Source organism: Borostomias antarcticus (genome assembly GCF_949987555.1).
Source record: "Borostomias antarcticus genome assembly, chromosome: 35".
NCBI classification, from domain to species: Eukaryota; Metazoa; Chordata; class Actinopteri; order Stomiiformes; family Stomiidae; genus Borostomias; species Borostomias antarcticus.
The window spans coordinates 389,818-407,663 of NC_140268.1; the positions used below are offsets into that span (position 1 = coordinate 389,818).

The window sequence follows — 17,846 nt, forward strand, 5'->3', positions numbered from 1 at the left end:
TAATCAGTTTTTTAATACTTGTCCACTTCATGTCAATTTCTTTAGTGTTTCAATAGATGGGTAAGTGTTTCAATAGATTGGTAAGATGTATGGAAAACAGGTGTTGGTGAATAGCCTACATCAAAAGTAAGATATTGAAATTTATTTTCCAGCTTTTCCTGACAGAACGCAGCATATCACTGGATTTCCATTGTGAGGGAGAAGCCCCATTAATACAGACCAGCAGCACAGGTAATTTACAAGGGGTCCGCAATCTGGAACAGCCTCCCCCTATTTATAAGGGATTGCCCCACTCTTCCCACCTTTAAGGGGCATCTAAAGGTGTGGCCTAGAGCCAACCATGCGTACACGTCTAACTGCATGACATTTTTCTATGTTTTATATATTGTACTGTGTCTCCAACTCAGACCCTTGGGGTCACTCTGGGTCACACCCAGATTCCTCGCAGTCCGAGTCTGCGTCACCACTCTGTTTGTCAGTGGTGATGGCCAGGTCCCGGTGCGGGCAGCCCTTCCCCGGGAGGAACAGCAGCTCAGACTTGTCCAGATTTAGCTTGAGGTGATGTGTCACCATCCACTCAGAGAGAAGCACCCAGCTATGCGTGTCTCCACTTGTGTATCAGAAGGGGGGAATGGCAGGACCAGTTGGGTGTCATCGGCATAGCAGTGATGGGAGAGCAAGTGAATGACAGAGCCCAGAGATGTAGTGTAGAGGGAAAAAGGAGAGGACCCAGGACAGACCCTTGTGGAACCCCCATAGTCAGACTACGCGGTTCCGACATCGACCAATACAACTCCATAGATCTTTCTCACAGCAATGTAGCAATATTTCTTTTCTAAATATGCACATCAATAATATTTCCATTAAAGCGTGTTACAACATTTCATATAAACCTGGAAGCAACTTTGCTTTATTATGGGCTGTACTGCAAGTAATGAAGAATGAATGTGTTTTCCAGATTGAAGATACATACAGTACGAAGATTACAACTGAGTGCACAGGCAACATAGCAATAATGGGTAAGACACAGACCAGGGGATATTGGGTTGGGAATGTGTGATTTGTTTTTATATCAAAAACAAACTATTCTGTGAAAAAGTAAAAAAAAAAAAAAATATATTGGAAAATTTTCCGCGATGTCTCTGTTCTATTTTTCAGCTGAAGAACCTGTCAATCTCCCAGAGCAGGTTCCAGAGACAGTTCCATCTCTTTCAGAAGAGACAACTCCTCAAGAACAATCTGTCCCTGTGTTAATCACAAAGAGAGACTGTAAGCCAAGGCCATTTGGCAGAGAGGGCATTGATTTCACTTATGTCAAACACAATGTTCTGCCACCTGAATCTGGTGCCTTTGATCTGATATCTCCTTGTCATGAGTACAAGTCTTTCACCACTGCAGCCACATTGGATCGCACAAGACTACAGGCAAAATTTGCCAAAGAGGTCCTCAAATTTGGCACTGGCTGCATGAATATCAGATCAAATGGCACAATACATTTTGGAGTGATGGACAGTAGGGATGATGCTGGCTATGTACATGGTGAGATCATTGGTTTCCCTGTGCTAGAGAAAGACATGTACGTTGATGCATTAGATCACATTGAGAGGAGTTTCTCTTCCTCAGACAGTGCCGAAGATGTGCGGCAGTGCATACGTCCTCCTCAGTTCATAGAGGTCATGGACATGACTAGTGCAGAGAAAAGATATGTGGTAGAGGTTGACATAGTACCTTCTATCAGCATTGTGAAGACCAGAGTGTACCCTGTTCGTCTGCCGAACTTCAAAGAGTCTGCTAACAAAATTGAGCATGAAAAGGCAACAATCTACCGAAGGGTGGGTTCAAAAACGGAAAAGGTGATTGATGAAAGTCTAAGTGCCTTCTACCAGCGAGTCCCAAACAGGGACACTCAAAGACATGAGGCAGAGAACTGTCGTTTTGTCAATACACAAGACATCTGCCAAGATCTTGGAAGAAAGCTCACAATGCTCATGACTAGTGGAAAGAAATACATTGAGAAGGACAAGTGGTACATTCTTGTCACCAACAAATTCAGACCTGATGATTTGAGCAGCATTGACTTCTTACTCAACATGAACATCTTCTGTGTGTTTGACTTTGACCCAGATTCCAAGCTGTCAGGGCTCTGCAGTAAATACATACAGCACCATGCTGCAAACATGCATTTCATGCAGAACTACAAAATACCAACTGGCAAGACCATTGAAGACTTTGTGACTCATCTGCATTTGTTCGAGCAGACAAGCTGGATCTTCTGCAATGGGCGCAGCGACTACAAAGGAAATGAAAACCCCTGTGATGAAATGACATGGATCAAAACAAAAATGACCCTCCTCAGGGAATCCGTGTCACTGATCTGCAAACAGATCTTGCCGAAAGGCACATTCCTGGTAGCGTTCCTTCTCACATCTCCAGTTGAGAAACCTCTCTTGCATACCTTCTATGAGTTCTTCACAGACATGGAGGGTCATGAAGACATCATCTGCATCTCGGAATCTGAGGAAAACTTCCAGAAGTGGCAAAGCTTTACAAAGGCCTCGTGTGGAACAGAAACTGTGAACCGTTTCAGTGTTGTCGGGATGAAAATGAACCACGTGGATGCTACACTGCAGCGAATCCAACCCATGACCTCTAGAGACACAAAACACTTGCCTATCTTCGTTAAAGGACAGTGTCTTCTTGAAACTAGAGAGGAAGAGAGGATGTTTTCCCTGGAAATCATCAGTGTGGACCATTGTAATGAAACAACGGAGGACTTTATCAAATCAGAGAAAGATAAGATTGAACGTGAGTTTTACCATGGTGGAAGAGTAACCTGGTTAAATTTATGGCTTGCAGAAAAGCAGGATGTTGGAGAAGTGATTCAAAGGGATGCATACAGGGAAATATCCAAACTTCTCTGTGACACCATGAAATGGGGTGTGGATCAATTTCCTGTCAGCAAAATCAACATCTACCATCTTCCAGGAAGTGGTGGAAGCACTGTGGCAAGACAGGTGCTGTGGAACAATAGGAAAGACCTGAGATGTGCTGTTGTGAAGCCATCATACTCTGCTGCCACAGTCACTGAGCATGCGGTTCAGCTCAGAGAGTATGAGGAAAGAGATCCCCAGAAGTGTCTCCCTGTGCTGCTTCTGATTGAAGACTGTGACAATGAATACCTGGATGATCTGAAGAATGAATTAGAGATAGCCATGAACACCAAGAAAATCAGTGGTCAGTGTTTCATTTTGTTGAGCTGCAGACGTTCTCATAATCCAGATAAGATGTGCAAAGAATCCCCTTTGCAGAATGTTTCTGTCAACCACAAACTATCAGATGAGGAGAAGAGAAAGTTTGCAGGGAAGCTGCATAAACTGAAGGAACAGTACGAGCCAGAATTAACCTTGACATTTGTGAGTGAAGGATTTGAACATCAGTACGTTGAACAATTTGTGAAACATTTGCTTCAAGGAATTGATCATGAATCTGTTGTTACCCGCCTCATTCTCTATGTGGCATTGCTCAACACTTATGTTCAGAACTCCTTCATTTCCCAGTCCCACTGTGAAGCCCTGCTCCCATTAACCTCCTACATGAAAAGGTTTCGCCAACATACTTTTGAGAGTTTATTGAGTGAGCAGGCCAAGCTGGTCTTCATACATTTGAAAGATGACAAGACACACATTAATTCAATTCGAATCATCCATCCACTAGTCGCAAAGGAAATCCTTCAGCAACTCCTTGGTGACCAAAAACAGCAAAGTGGATTGGCAATGGATCTGCTGCACGAAGATGTTCTTTTTGAGCATAAGTTTGGAAAAGATGATTACATCAAGTTTCTGAGAGCCTTGTTCATGCGACGCAGCAAGATAAGTAAAGGAGATGAATCTGACAGTTTGTTCTCTCCTCTCATTGAGCATGTGAGGGAAAAAGAAACCCCTGACAAGGCAATCGCGTTACTCAAGGAGGCTTACCAACTTTTCAACAAAGATGCATTCTTTGCCCAGCAACTTGCTCGCCTAAATTACACCCATGAGAAGTTTGAAGAGGCAAAAGACTGGGCAGAAATGGCAGCGAGACAAATGCCTGGAAACTCATTCATACTTGACACAAAAGGCCAAGTGTACAGAAGGTGGTTCAATGCCAAGTGTAAAGCCATTGAAAAGCTACCAAAGACAGCTGAAAACACAGCAGATGCTGTAAAAACGGCACTGAAAGCCATGGAGTGTTTCAGTGAATGTGAGAAAGCGGCTAAAGTAGAACGTGAAATCATGAACAATTCTGGCTCTTTTGCTGCAGTTGAAGTTGGATTCAGCTTGCTTAAGCTCATCTTCTCATTGCATGTTTTCTCAAACAAAGCTTGTGGCCACTCAGAATGTATGAAGTATCTGATCACAGAGTACATTCCAGAGGAAGTGAGGGAACCTTGGGAGCCATTTCATAGTCAGTTGAAAAACCTTCAGATGATGCTACATGAATCTCTGGAGTGGATCTCAGAGGATCTGAGTTTCTTCCAGACTGACATTGGTGCAGATCATGGGGAGACCATTGAAAGTCCTGAAATTAAAATAAGCCATCCAATGACATGGCTGGTGAAGAAATCCACTGAGTACGGGATTTATTTCAGTGAGGCCAGCACAAACCTAGAACAAATGCAGTCAAATCCAGCAACTTTGACACCATTCATGAAACGCATGATCATTTGTCGCCTTGGCGGGGGAAATATAACCAATATCCTCTCCATTCTGACTGACCAGAAAGAAAGAGATGCTGTGACAATTCTAGAGAAAATCATATCTCTCTACCCAAACAACCCCCTTAGTGCTAGGCTGGATCAAATTGATCTGGTCAATTACATGGCAGTCCATATTGCATTGAGTTGCCTCTCAACTCAGTCTCCAAAGGTGGCTGACCTGGGAGACCTTCAGACACTCAGTCAGCAGTTTCCTACTGACAAACGTAAATGTCTGTCCAGTGCCCTGTTCCTGCTCACCTTACTGTTCTGGCCAGAGGATCATGAAAGCGACCATGACAAAGAGAAGAAATATGAAATTGTTCAGTCAGCCGTTGAGTACCTTAAAAGAAGCTACCGGACCAAAATGAAGGATGTTCCTACGAAAAGGAAAAGAATTTACACTCATTTTTTCCTGAGCAATGGAAGCGGATGGAGCAAGATTGTCCACAAGAGCAAAGTTGAACCAATCACTAAGATACATCTAAGAAACCTCTCTTTGTCTGAGAAGAGACTGAAGTGGTTGCGTGGAGAGGTGTGGAAAATGCCGGAAATATCACAACTACTGAGAACTGTTTCTGGCTGGACAGAAGATGGTACGGTCTATCTTAATGGTCCAAAACAGAAGTTCTGTATTCCTCCTCTGAATTACGCCTCTGTGCCCTATGGCAATGAGAATGTTACATTCTACTTGGGCTTCACATTTAGAGGACCTGTTGCATACAACATAACAGTGGAAAAGTAGAACATTAACAAGAAGCAGTCATGCACACTTGTGTCCTCCAATGCAGCCCTTCTTGAAAATGTGGGCCATACTAAATGAATATCCATTTTATTCACTTGACAGTTTCAAATGAACATGTGTATTTATCCCGATTTGTGCTGATCATTTTGAATTTCATGCTGATGTGTATTACACATGTTGTCTTACTCCTTTCCTAACAGAGATACTCTGAAGGTGTTCAGAGCTCATTGATATGCCAACATGACCCTTGAACTCTTTGTTATCAATAAAAGTGCCTACATTACCACAGTGACACTGCTGATGTTGCATGAAGCTTATCTGTAAGGAGCAACTGAACTCTGTTCAGGCTTATTTTCTTCTTGAACATAAATAATTAAATATTATAAGTGTAGACAGTTGTCCAAATGATTAAGAGGTTGCAAACAAATAGAGCTTGCAAAAATCACATCTCACAAAACATTGTTAAGACATTAATTGTAGAATGGGATGAAAGAGATATGTACAGTTAGATGAATATGATGTGTGTTACTTGTGTTATATGTACACATTCCATTTTACCTTGGAAAGATACAGTAACTTGACTGTAAGCAAAGATACCATGTGCATCTTCTTTACTTTTTTTTATATCAATGTGTATGTATTTTTCCTAATGTCTTTTGTATATAATGCACAGTATTTGAGCATGTACTAAGCATTCCAACTGTTTTATCCTAATGTCTTCAGTGCTGTAGGCACATAAACATGTTTGGGAAAACAATGAAGCAAAATAGACATGTTGTGATTCTTTAATCATGCACTGTGCATTTTCTTTATGTATTTTAACTGGCCAAAGTGCAATGCCAACTAGGGCTGTTACGATTATTACATAATCGTCAAACCGCGATTATTTTTTCTGACCGCGATTGTTTTTTGTAACCGCGGTTATATAAAAAAGGTACAATGTTTTTTTTTTTTTTTTTTTTTATTATAAAATACAAATATGTTGCAGAGTTAATATGGTAGCAACCCAGTTCAATGGAATTCTTCAACTTGTTGGCACTTGTCCTATACGTTCATAGCAAATAATGACAAGAAACTATGTATTAAAGAAGTAAAGAAGCACTGATGCATTGTCCACTTCATGTGCTATTTGTATTCTCCAAATTTTCTTAATTTTAATTTTTCAATGCTTTTTTTTATTGAGGAGGATATATGTTCTATGTAAATGTTAACATTCATGATATTAAAGAGGCGTGGTTTTAAACCACAGGTTTACTTCATAGGCTGAGTACTTGTGTTATTAGGCTAAAAATGAGTCAGAACCCGGAACCCACCCACACTCACTCACTCACTCACTCACTCACTCTGTGTCTGTCTGTCTTTCTCTTTCTCTCTCTCTCTCTCTCTCTCTCTCTCTCTCTCTCAAACACACACTCTCACTCAAATCATGCGGACATGAGCATCAGTGCCAGGGCCGGCCCGTGGCACAGGCGAAGTAGGCGGCCGCCTAGGGTGCCAGATCGGCAAGGGGCCCTAGTGGTGTGATGCGAGCCCCCCCCCCCCCGGTCAACAACTCTGACAATTATTGTAATAATTGCGATTATTTTTCTGACAATTAATCGTTAAGCAAAAGTCATAATCGTTAAAGCCCTAATGCCAACTTGATTATTTAGTAAAGAGGTGGCTCGAGCTGATTAGAACAAATATGATTTGTTCATGTAATGAACCTCTGTAATTAAAGATATGTCCCATCTCCAAATAACATTGTTGTCCCCTACCCGACTACAGCCAAGGGGAGAAGGCGGGGGGCGGACTTCAAGACAGCAGGCGTCATGTCGAGATTGATGATGAGTCAGTGTGTCAGTCAGTGAATGAGTCAGTCCCGCCGTAGTACCAACATCCACCACAAAAGGGGCACATTTTCCCTTGAGAAGTACATTTTTTATTTTTACATGAGAAAACTATGCTTGGTGTCTCAGTATAGTCTTAGATAAGTTTACTCAGGAAACCATGTACGTTCTACATCAGCAGAGAGCAGAGCTTGAGGTGTTTAGTAGCCTTCGATACGTCTGTATTTCAACATTCATTATATTGGACTGAAGATCATACATGTACATGGACTTGTTTGCCCAATAGATGGAGACATTGAGTAGGGGAGTGGAGGTTCAGCTGCGTTTCCCAAAAGCTTCTTTCGTTCAGAGGCTCTTGGGCCATTCGTTTAGAGCGTTCTGATTGGTCAACTGGTCTGGGCAAGCTCTCTGATTGGTCAACTGAATGGGCTAAAGAGCCTCTTAACAAAAGAGGCTTTTGGGAAACCTGGCCCTGATCCAGTGAGAGGCAGGGGGCTTGTTACCACAAGGGAACATGCATGATGGGTGGGGGACAACATGTGTACATGTTTTATAATGGCAAAGACTGCTAAATGGAGGAAACCAGTATTATGAAAAAAGAAGAAAAAAATTAAATGAGTTCAAAGTTTATCTTTTTTTTAGATTGGTCTCTGATGCTGAATGATACCCAGAAAAAAATTATTTTCCTCTGCTAACCATATCTACTATAATGTATTTCTAGTAGAAATAAGGCTTTTGGGCCGCATGCTGTCACGTGACTTGCAATACCGAGCTTGGCCTCTAAGCTAATGGTGGCGCTAATGAGCCAAGCTGATCCTGGGGGCTTGATTGTATGTAGCTCAGCAGGAAAGAGTTACACCCTTTTCTTTGACACAATCTACAGGAAGTCTACAGAGCTCAGCGAGAGCTGTAAGTAGGCCTACTCATTCTTATCTTGCTATAAAAACACTTCTGAGCTTTTATTCCAAAGTTTGAAATATCAATGATATTTAATTTAGGCTATATTTCAAGGATAGATTTGTGCTCCTTAGAATATCAATAATAAGTTTGTGCTCTTGAGACTGGACTGAACATGAATCTTTATGGATTGTTGCCTAGATGTTACAGTGAAGGGGAGTTACTCTATCCCCAAAAGTGTATAGTACATCTATGAGGATATCATTAAAGGAAACCATTTTAATGTAAATAATAATGTGTTCATAACAGTCAGGGTATTGTCATGTGTCCGTGTAACATTAAGTAGAAAGGAGTCTCCACACACTCAGGATCAAATGGGAATTCACATTTATTTGTCATACTGTTTCTGATTTTTACAAATAAATTGGTGCAATGTCTTTAAGAAACATAACAAAGAGAAAACTTTAGACAATGTACAGAAAAGTACAGCGATACGGCTACGGTCAAAGTGAAAGTAAAGGCGGAGTCATTTCCTGCATAACCTGTATTACAACCAAGACTGTTTCAGCTATTAACTCTTAATTTGCCACAATTTATGACATTAAAACATGTTTACCAACATCAATTCAGTCAGAAAGCACAACTTCAATATCAACACAGAACATGCTTGAAGTGTCAGACTAGAAAAGGTTAATAATTTCACACATTACATTGTAAACAATGTCGGGTCATGACCGAAAGAACGAGATCACGGATACAAGCGGCCGAAATGAGTTTTCTCCGGAGGGTGGCTGGGGTCTCCCTGAGAGATCGGGTGAGAAGTTCAGTCATCCGGGAGAGACTCGGAGTAGAGCCGCTGCTCCTTTGCGTCGAAAGGAGCCAGTTGAGGCGGTTCGGGCATCTAGTGAGGATGCCTCCTGGGCGCCTCCCTGGGAGGTGTTCCAGGCGTGTCCGGCTGGGAGGAGGCCGCAGGGTAGACCCAGGACTAGGTGGCGGGACTACATCTCCACACTGTCCTGGGAGCGGCTAAAGATCCCCCAGGCAGAGCTGGTTGATGCTGCCAGGGAAAGGGATGTCTGGGGCTCCCTGCTGGAGCTGCTGCCTCCGCGACCCGACCCTGGATAAGCGGATGAAGATGGATGGATGGACATTGTAAACAATAGCATTGTATGGCAATACAGGACAACCAGCGATACAGTCCGATTTAATGTCCTACAATTTCATACACATTACAGTCTAACTGCACAACAAATATTAAAGATACTCAGAAAAATCAACCTGCTGTAGGTGTGATCCTATTCACTTATGTGAGTTTTACTGTATGGTCCCTTGTCTATAGTGATCTACAGTACAATGGAGAAACTGCTCGACACATTGAATGAGCTGATAAATGCAGAGTTGAAGACGTTTCAGTGGCATCTGAAAAAGGGTGTTGCAGGCTTCCCCCCCGTCCCAAGGAGCCAGCTGGAGAATGCTTGCAGCATGGACACTGTGGATATAATGGAGCAGATGTACACTATTGATGGTGCTTTAAAGATCACGGTGAAAATACTGAGAAAGATTAACCAGAATAATCTAGCGCGATGGCTAGGTACAGTAAAAATGGCCACTTTAGCTATGTTTATGTAATATGTTTCCAGTGTTGCATCTTACTTGATTCTTAAGCGGGAAAATTAAATAAACATTATTAGAATATGATGATGCTATACCGTATAAGAAACCTTTATTGTCCTTTCTTAGCTAGAGAAGCTGGTATGGACAGATCCACTTCTGCTTCGGGCCAAACTACAGGTACAGTACAATAGGGTTATTAAAGTAGAGATACATTACATTACAGTCAGATACAGTACAATAGGGTTATTAAAGTAGAGATACAGTGCCATAGTGTTATTGAACACCTACGTTGTTTAGACCTTTAGGTGTGAAAGCGCCCTAAGTATTGGTGCCTAAGAACTAAACCAGTTGTAATGTCACCAAGCACTAATTGGTTGCAATATGGCCCTGTTCATGTTCAGGCAAACTACTAGAGAAGTAGTCAAGCTTACTCTTCTATCGAAATACATTTCTATTCTGATGCACCAGATGAAGACAGGCCTCATGAGACCACATAAGGCTACCATGTGTTAAAAACAATTACAAATAAAAGGTTCCTGACATAACAATCATAAAAAAGAGTAGTAATGTAGTATTTTATGATAAGCATGGTTAGATATAAATGAATGTGAAAATTAATTATCACATTCCTTGTCTATCATACCATATTCCTTTCAGTATAGGGCCTAAACAATTCAACAAAAAAACTGCAAAAAGGGAAAAGAGAGATTAGAATATCTGTTCTAGGATGAACGTCTCCAAAATAATAATAATAATAATAAACAAATTAGTAATAACAGTCCACAGTATAGTGAGATCTGTTGCCTGTTGTGAATGCAAATGTGACAGAAGAAGGCGATTTGGTCCACAAGTTGGGCGAGCTTTCAAATTATGTTTTATTTTCCATCTTATGTTATGCATTTTATGTATTCTATTTTCATCTTCATTTTTATTTGATTCATATTTAGTTTGTGTTGTGTTGTCTAGGGCGCCATCTTCCCTCTGCCCAGGCTCGTGACCAGATTAACAGCGGCCTACGGATGCTGAGTAGTCACCTGCGCACATACGCTCGTCACCCCCCATAGGCATAAACCTGTCCGACAGGGCCGGTGTGCCATTCTACAACCCAGCTGTGTGTTGTGTGTTGTATATTTCGGATGCATCTTCTTCTTGTGAAACAGAACTTCAAGAGGGCCAAACAGGGCCAAAACTAAGGCAATACTACTTTCTTTCACGAGGCGGCCAGCTTATATGTCCTGGCTTCAGGCCAGGTCTCACGACAAACAAATTTGCATACAAGGGAAATAAACATGATCACAAACGGTCAACTGATGTTCTGACTGGTCAAGATGTCACCTGGTCTTTGCATCAGCTGAGCTCTTGCCCCCCTTCCTCAGACAATGGGGCTGCTTGGTCCTTCCTGGGATCATGTTACAACCGTAGGCTAACTGACTTCTTCTTCAGAGCTGTTATCTTGATTGACTCAGGGACAAAGGAATGTTGACTTTAGGACAGGACATATGTTGTCACTAACCTGTTAAATTACTTATAATAACACAGTTCTACCTAAAGTGAAGTTTATTCATTATTCTTAATAAATTGATTACTACATGAGAGTAATACAAATGTATTGATATAATACAGTATAATACAGTATAAAAATATACTACAGTGTGTTGCTGAATGCTACTGTATTGGCCCAGTCGGCCCATGCTCTGTGGTACTTTTTTCTTCTTTTTTTTTTTTACTCACTTCATTCATTTATTTTTACTCACTTCACTCATTTTAAGTCAATAAAATATTTATAACAGTTTTCTGTTATTGGCGTCATTGAGACGTTTAGTGACAATCATCACTGATCAAAGTGCAAAGAAGGTACAGATCGCACATCACAGTCACAACAACTGTCCTGTTGCTCCGGGCAATTCGCCCCAAGCGGCTTGCCGTAGATTTTGAAAGCTGTGTTGGTCACACATTTCGACGGTCACACATTTCGGTGTATAACATGCGGAAATCAGTGACCACCGGATATTGTGACCGGTCACAAAATCCGGTGGTCACAGAATGACCCATAACACCTGTTAGTTTCCTTCAAATACTGTTTAATCATGGAGATTACTGGCTTTCCACGCAACCAACCGGTATCTAATTTTTGCTTCCATCGTTTGATGTGTTGAGCTAGTTTAATATTAATATGCCTTATCTATGGACATAAATAGGCTAAGTCTATCATTGGCGAACTTTTTGTAACCGTTAACAGCGAAGCTGCAAACTAACAAACCTACACACATTAGTTGTAGGGAAAGTAGGAATCTGCAGTTGGCCACTAACGTTTATTAATAAGTTAATTTCATAAATTTCATAAAACCATAATAATTTCAGTTGTTGTCGAAATTGTTCAACTCCCCACCAGAACAGCTCCTGTTGCAAACATGGTATTGTGCTGTCTGTCTGCCACCCACACCAGGGCACCGGTGGTCCTCATGGTGGCTTTTGTGACATGTTTCATGAGCCTTTATTCCCACCAAGAACTCCCATTGCTCAAGTTAACAGAACGACAGAAAAGGGACATATCAGGTCTAGAAAGACACAGTTTAAACAGTACAGAGACGGGATATCACAACCGGGACAGCTTCAAGCATCTCAGATCTCTCAAGGAAGACCCCCTATTCCCCAGTTCCCACAAACCCAAGGAGGCCGAATGCAGCCTGGCTTTGGAGAGTCGATTTGACTGTGCCAGAGACCGGGTCCTTGGTCGGAGCGAGTGTGAGGGTCGAGGGTGCTGCTACGCCCCCCTCCCAGGCGCAGGGCCCGGTGGAGGGCCGCCTTGGTGCTTCTACCCCCCCTCCTACACTGGGTACAGGATGGGGCCCCTCACCCCGACCTCCAGGGGCCAGGCCGCCATCTTGAGGAGGCCCACACCCTCCTACCTCCCCCGGGACATCCCCACCCTGAGGCTGGAGGTGATGGAGGAACATGCAGGAAGACTACACCTCACTGTGAGTCTCAACCGGCTTTATTTTGAGGTATAGGTTTAAATATTAGTCCTTTCTAGGTTCATGCTAACATATTCAGCTGTAGTATAGATCGGCATTACTCTTAGGTATAGGTCAATACATTACATTATTCACTTTTATGTTAACTACATTGTTTAGGAACGTAGGAACTGATTGGCTACCGTGGAGAAAAGCAGGACCAACATGTACTATTCCAATCTTTTGACTTGTTAGATGTGTGGTCATTACTGCCCTCTAGTGGATTAAAAAGGAAAGGACTGGTTTTAAGATGTAGGGTGAATCTCTTAAAAAGTCTATCCTTACACCAATCCTATACACCTCAAAGCCCTGAGAGGAAATGACGGAGCGCACTCATCGGGAAGCAGGATAAGCCTAGATACTAGGACCGCAGCCTTTGTACTTCATGCATACTATATGGCTGCGTTCCGAATCGCATACTTCTACTTCTTACTACCAGTACCTACTACAGCTGCCCTTAGAAAGTACGTACTTTGCAAGCAGTAGGCATCCAATTGGGACATACTACCTCGTCATAACATTGCGCCTTGAAATTTGCCCACATCCGTCGCTGTCCATAACGCCACATTCGTCTACAGCTGTCAACTCGCGCATGTGACGCACATTTCCGCTGCTCACAGGATTGTGGGTCAGAATAGCCAGAAAAGCCTGCTGGCTTGCATACTGCAAAATACGACCGGATGTAGTAGGACATCCTGGTATTTTTGCCATACGGCATGTGGCATACTATGTATTGGGACATACTACATCCTGTTTTGGCGTACTATATAGTAGGGTAGTATGCGATTCGGAACGCAGCCATTATGTTTGGTCACGTTGCGTTTCCTCTTTTGTAGTTGAAGGATCCGTCGTCTCGGCGATATGAGGTTCCACGTTCCACCGGTCAGTCCAGCAGAGATACGGCCTCCGAGGAACGCCTCTACATCACCGACTTCCAGACCGACCCGTTCGGCTTCATAGTGCGCCGCAAATCTAACGGCCGGGTCCTGTGAGTGTGTGTCAATCAATCAATCAATCAATCAATCAATCAATCAATCAATCAATCAATCAATCAATCAATCAATCAATCAATCATTCAATCATTCAATCAATCAATCAATCAATCAATCAATCAAAGCTTTATTTGTATAGTGCATTTCATACCCAGAGGCAACACAATGCGCTTTACAGAGAACAAGGGAGGTGGGCATACGACCCACCCCTACATATTCCAGAGTGTCATTGTGTCTGCCAGTGTCTGTCTGTGTGTCTACCTGCCTTCCGATCTTGTGCGTGTCTCTCTCTCTGCCTGTCTACTTAGTGTACCCTCTCTATCTCTCTCTCTCTCTCTCTCTCTCTTTGTCTACGTCTGTCCCTCTGTCTGTCTGCCTACCTGTCTGTGCTCTCCACGGAATCTCAACTTGGTCTGCATCTATCAAAGTCAGCCTCATCATGTGCAACATGATAACAGAAGACGTTCTTTCATGACTGTTTAAACACTGGACGACTGTATAACAAACAAACTGTTTGTACTGTACCTGTGACTGCTTTTGATAGTATAACAAGTCGTTTGATTGTGAAATATGACCATTTGTGGTACTTTAATTTGTGTTAAATTGTATCTATCTATCTAATCTTATCTTTTATCTATTTCTGTGTCTCGCAACTCCATGTGAGTGGTCCTCAACTAATGCCGTGCTGTGTTATGCACTGTGCGTTATGATCTGTGTGTTGAGGAGTGACACATGAATAAAATTTATCTATAGCCATGTTTCCATCCACACGTTTTATGCGAATTAAGTTATATCGAATTAAAAATGCCTTATGGAAACAGTAAAATTCGATTAAAAATCATGAAAATCGACAAAAAGTTTGTACTGTCGATCTCATCGGATTTTCTCTTGTTCGATAAAAGTCTTTTGTGCTCTAGATGGAAACGCACGTTCACCGGCTTTATTCGCATTCATATTTTTAGCGATCCTCACACAATTCGATTGACAAGTGGATGGAAACATGGCCAACCAGCCCCAGCCATGACCTCATGACATCCTCGCTAAGGGGCCATCTTGTCCTCTGTGTGTTGCCAGTATGAACACCACGGTGGCTCCGCTGCTGTTTGCCGACCAGTACCTGCAGCTGTCCACCTCCCTGGCCTCGGACCTGGTGTCTGGGCTGGGGGAGCACTACACCCCCCTGATCCTGGAGCTCAACTGGACCTCCCTCTCGCTCTGGAACAGAGACATGGCGCCCCACGTGAGGCCAACATTCAACATTCCTTTCATGTAACCCACTGAGCAAAGACTAGTCTAAAAGACGTCTTTTAGATGTCTTTTTCGGACGTCTAAAGACATCCAATTAGAATGTTTTTTAATTAACGTTCAGATATTGGACCCGTTCTGCACGTCCGCAGACGTCTTAGAGGGGTCCGAGCCAGACGTTTGAATATTGAGGGGTCCAGCAGACGTACAAACGGGGTTCTGGACCGACGGACGTTATTAAGACATGATCTGAACGTCTCCCTGACGTTGCGTGTTTGCTGGGAATGTACGGTGTACAGTCACAGTGGAATGCTGCTGCCGGCTTATGCTACAGATGAACTCTAATACTCAATTTACAATTTACCCAGCACAGACTAAGCTCTGATCCTAGATTTAACAGCATCTGTAATGGAGATCTCTCTCTCTCTTTGTCGAAGGGAACATTTGGTCAAGGGTTAGGGTCTAATCTGGGCCTAGAAATCAACCGTTCGTACCGTACCATTTTACTGTTATACTACAGAGACGACTGTCTGTACTTCAATCAATCAATCAATCAATCAATCAATCAATCAATCAATCAATCAAAGCTTTATTTGTATAGCGTATTTCATACACAGAGGTAACACAATGCGCTTTACTCTACTTGTAGGTTCGGGATGAGGATGTGGTTAATTCCAGGTCTATATTCTGCAGGGCAACGCCAACCTGTATGGCTCACACCCCTTCTGCATCATCCAGGAGGGCGACGGCCAGGCGTACGGACTGTTTCTACTCAACAGCAACGCCATGGGTAGGAAATGCCCACGCACACACACACACACACACCACCAAGTAGGGCTGGGTATCGAGTCGAATTTCAAGAATCGATTTGATTCCGATTCACAAGGTTCAGAATCGATTATCTCGATTCGATTCAATATCAATTCGGTTAGTGTTACTAAAACCTGTTTTTCTTAGCTGTAACCTTAATTACATGACTGCCAAGTTATGCAACACATCAATACTAGGGCTGGGTATCGATACTGATTTCCAAAAATGAATGAATGAATCATTGAATGAATGAATGAATCATTGAATGAATGAATGAACTATTCATACCTTCATTTATTCATTCATTCATTAAATAAAAGATCGATTTTGGGATTCATGAATCGATTCTGAATCATTTGATTCAGAATCGATTCAGAATCGATGAATCGATTGTTTAAACCCAGCCCTACCACCAAGCAGCATCAGATATCCATATTCACGTACTGTGCAATGCTGTTTCTGGTGTAGAGGTGGCGCTGCAGCCCACTCCAGCGCTCACCTGGGTGGCGATTGGTGGAATCCTGGATCTCTACGTCTTCCTGGGCCCGGACCCTCAGAGTGTGGTCCGACAGTACCTCCAGGTCATAGGTACGACCTTTCACCTCGGGGCGGCTGTAGCTCAGTTGGTAGAGCGGGTCGTTCAGTGATCGAAGGGTCAGCGGTTCGAATCCCAGCTCCGACTGTCCACATGTCGAAGTGTCCTTGAGCAAGACACCTAACCCCAAATTGCTCCCAATGAGCAGGTTAGCACCTTGCATGGCAGCTACCGCCATTGGTGTGTGAATGTGTGTGTGAATGGGTGAATGAGAGGCCATTGTAAAGCGCTTTGAGTGCCGCTAAGGTGGAAAAGCGCTATATAAGTGCAGTCCGTTTACCGTTTACCATTTACTTCACGCCACCCATGTACAGTACGACCCACAGTACCCAGCTGAAGAGTTTTTTTTTTGACAAGAGAATATCCAATGGACCATCTCTATTGGAAGTGTGATCTCAAGATCATGGCTATCTTTGAAGACCTTTCTTTGGCAAATCCATCCTTCATCCTTCCTTTCCTTTGAAAGTTTCACAGATCTGACCTGACTGAAGATTTCTAACAGCTGCGTAGCGAAAATAAAGTCTTTGATATTTTCTATCTTGATCTAATCCTTTAGACCACGATTTCCTCAAGGAAATAAGGAGTATAAGGGAGAGTATTATTGATACCAGCTCAGGTAGGGCCTACCCTAAACCATCCATCTCTCATACATCAGCGATTAGGGAAGGAAGCAAGGAAAGGAAGCCACAAGCCAGATTGTTGACTGATGTCTCCTCATCGTACTCCAGGATATCCCATGATGCCTCCTTACTGGGCGCTGGGGTTCCACCTGTGTCGCTGGGGATACCCGTCCACCAACGCCACCCGAGAGGTGGTCCGACGCATGCGCCACGCCAACTTCCCCCTGGTAACTACTGTGGACGCCATTCGCCTTATTCACCTCAGCTGCCATATTGGTCAGTCTGACGTAATGAGGGGTGCGGATGCGGAAGTGCCCGTTGACTTCAGTGTTAAAAGTTCACTGTAAAAACACCACTTCAAGAACCAAAATAGTCAAAATAACAGGCTGAATACACTATCGGGGTTACAAACTCATCATTACCAGACTCTGATTGTTTTTCAATGACGTTGTTTTCGCGTTTGGAAATACATGGGAGTGAATGCAGCCGACGGCTAACTATGGCTCATTCACCTCAACTTTTAACATTGAAGTCAACGGGCACTTCCGCATCCGCACCCCAGACTGACCAATATGGCTGCCAGGTGAATAAGGCGAATTATGGCTATTACTAACATTTAGTTAGGATTAGCATAGCATATTAAAGCTCAATAAGAGATTTTTTTTTATAGTTCAATATTCACCTTTACTTGCTATTAGTTTATGAATTGGCCTTAGCAAGACCCCCAAAATCGTTTTTGTGACTTGAGACTGC

General features: G+C 42.8%; 2 protein-coding genes across 2 annotated transcripts in view; both read left to right on the forward strand.

Moving 5' to 3' along the window:
• Positions 1 to 1,967: 1,967 nt before the first annotated feature.
• LOC311327866 (sterile alpha motif domain-containing protein 9-like) lies at positions 1,968 to 5,895 on the forward strand. The gene has a single exon (XM_084460971.1). The coding sequence runs from the start codon at positions 1,983 to 1,985 to the stop codon at positions 5,475 to 5,477; it is 3,495 nt and encodes a 1,164-aa protein (XP_084317097.1). The 5' UTR covers positions 1,968 to 1,982; the 3' UTR covers positions 5,478 to 5,895.
• Positions 5,896 to 9,786: 3,891 nt separating this feature from the next.
• The window catches only part of gaa (alpha glucosidase), a gene marked incomplete at its 5' end in the record, with an annotated part of 24,896 nt that continues 16,836 nt past the window's right edge, over positions 9,787 to 17,846 (forward strand). The window contains 7 exons of the mRNA XM_084460970.1: positions 9,787 to 9,794; positions 12,474 to 12,795; positions 13,668 to 13,819; positions 14,898 to 15,063; positions 15,762 to 15,858; positions 16,347 to 16,466; positions 17,202 to 17,320. Of these exons, the coding sequence (XP_084317096.1) occupies positions 9,787 to 9,794; positions 12,474 to 12,795; positions 13,668 to 13,819; positions 14,898 to 15,063; positions 15,762 to 15,858; positions 16,347 to 16,466; positions 17,202 to 17,320 (984 nt within the window). The remainder of the gene's footprint in view (positions 9,795 to 12,473; positions 12,796 to 13,667; positions 13,820 to 14,897; positions 15,064 to 15,761; positions 15,859 to 16,346; positions 16,467 to 17,201; positions 17,321 to 17,846) is intronic.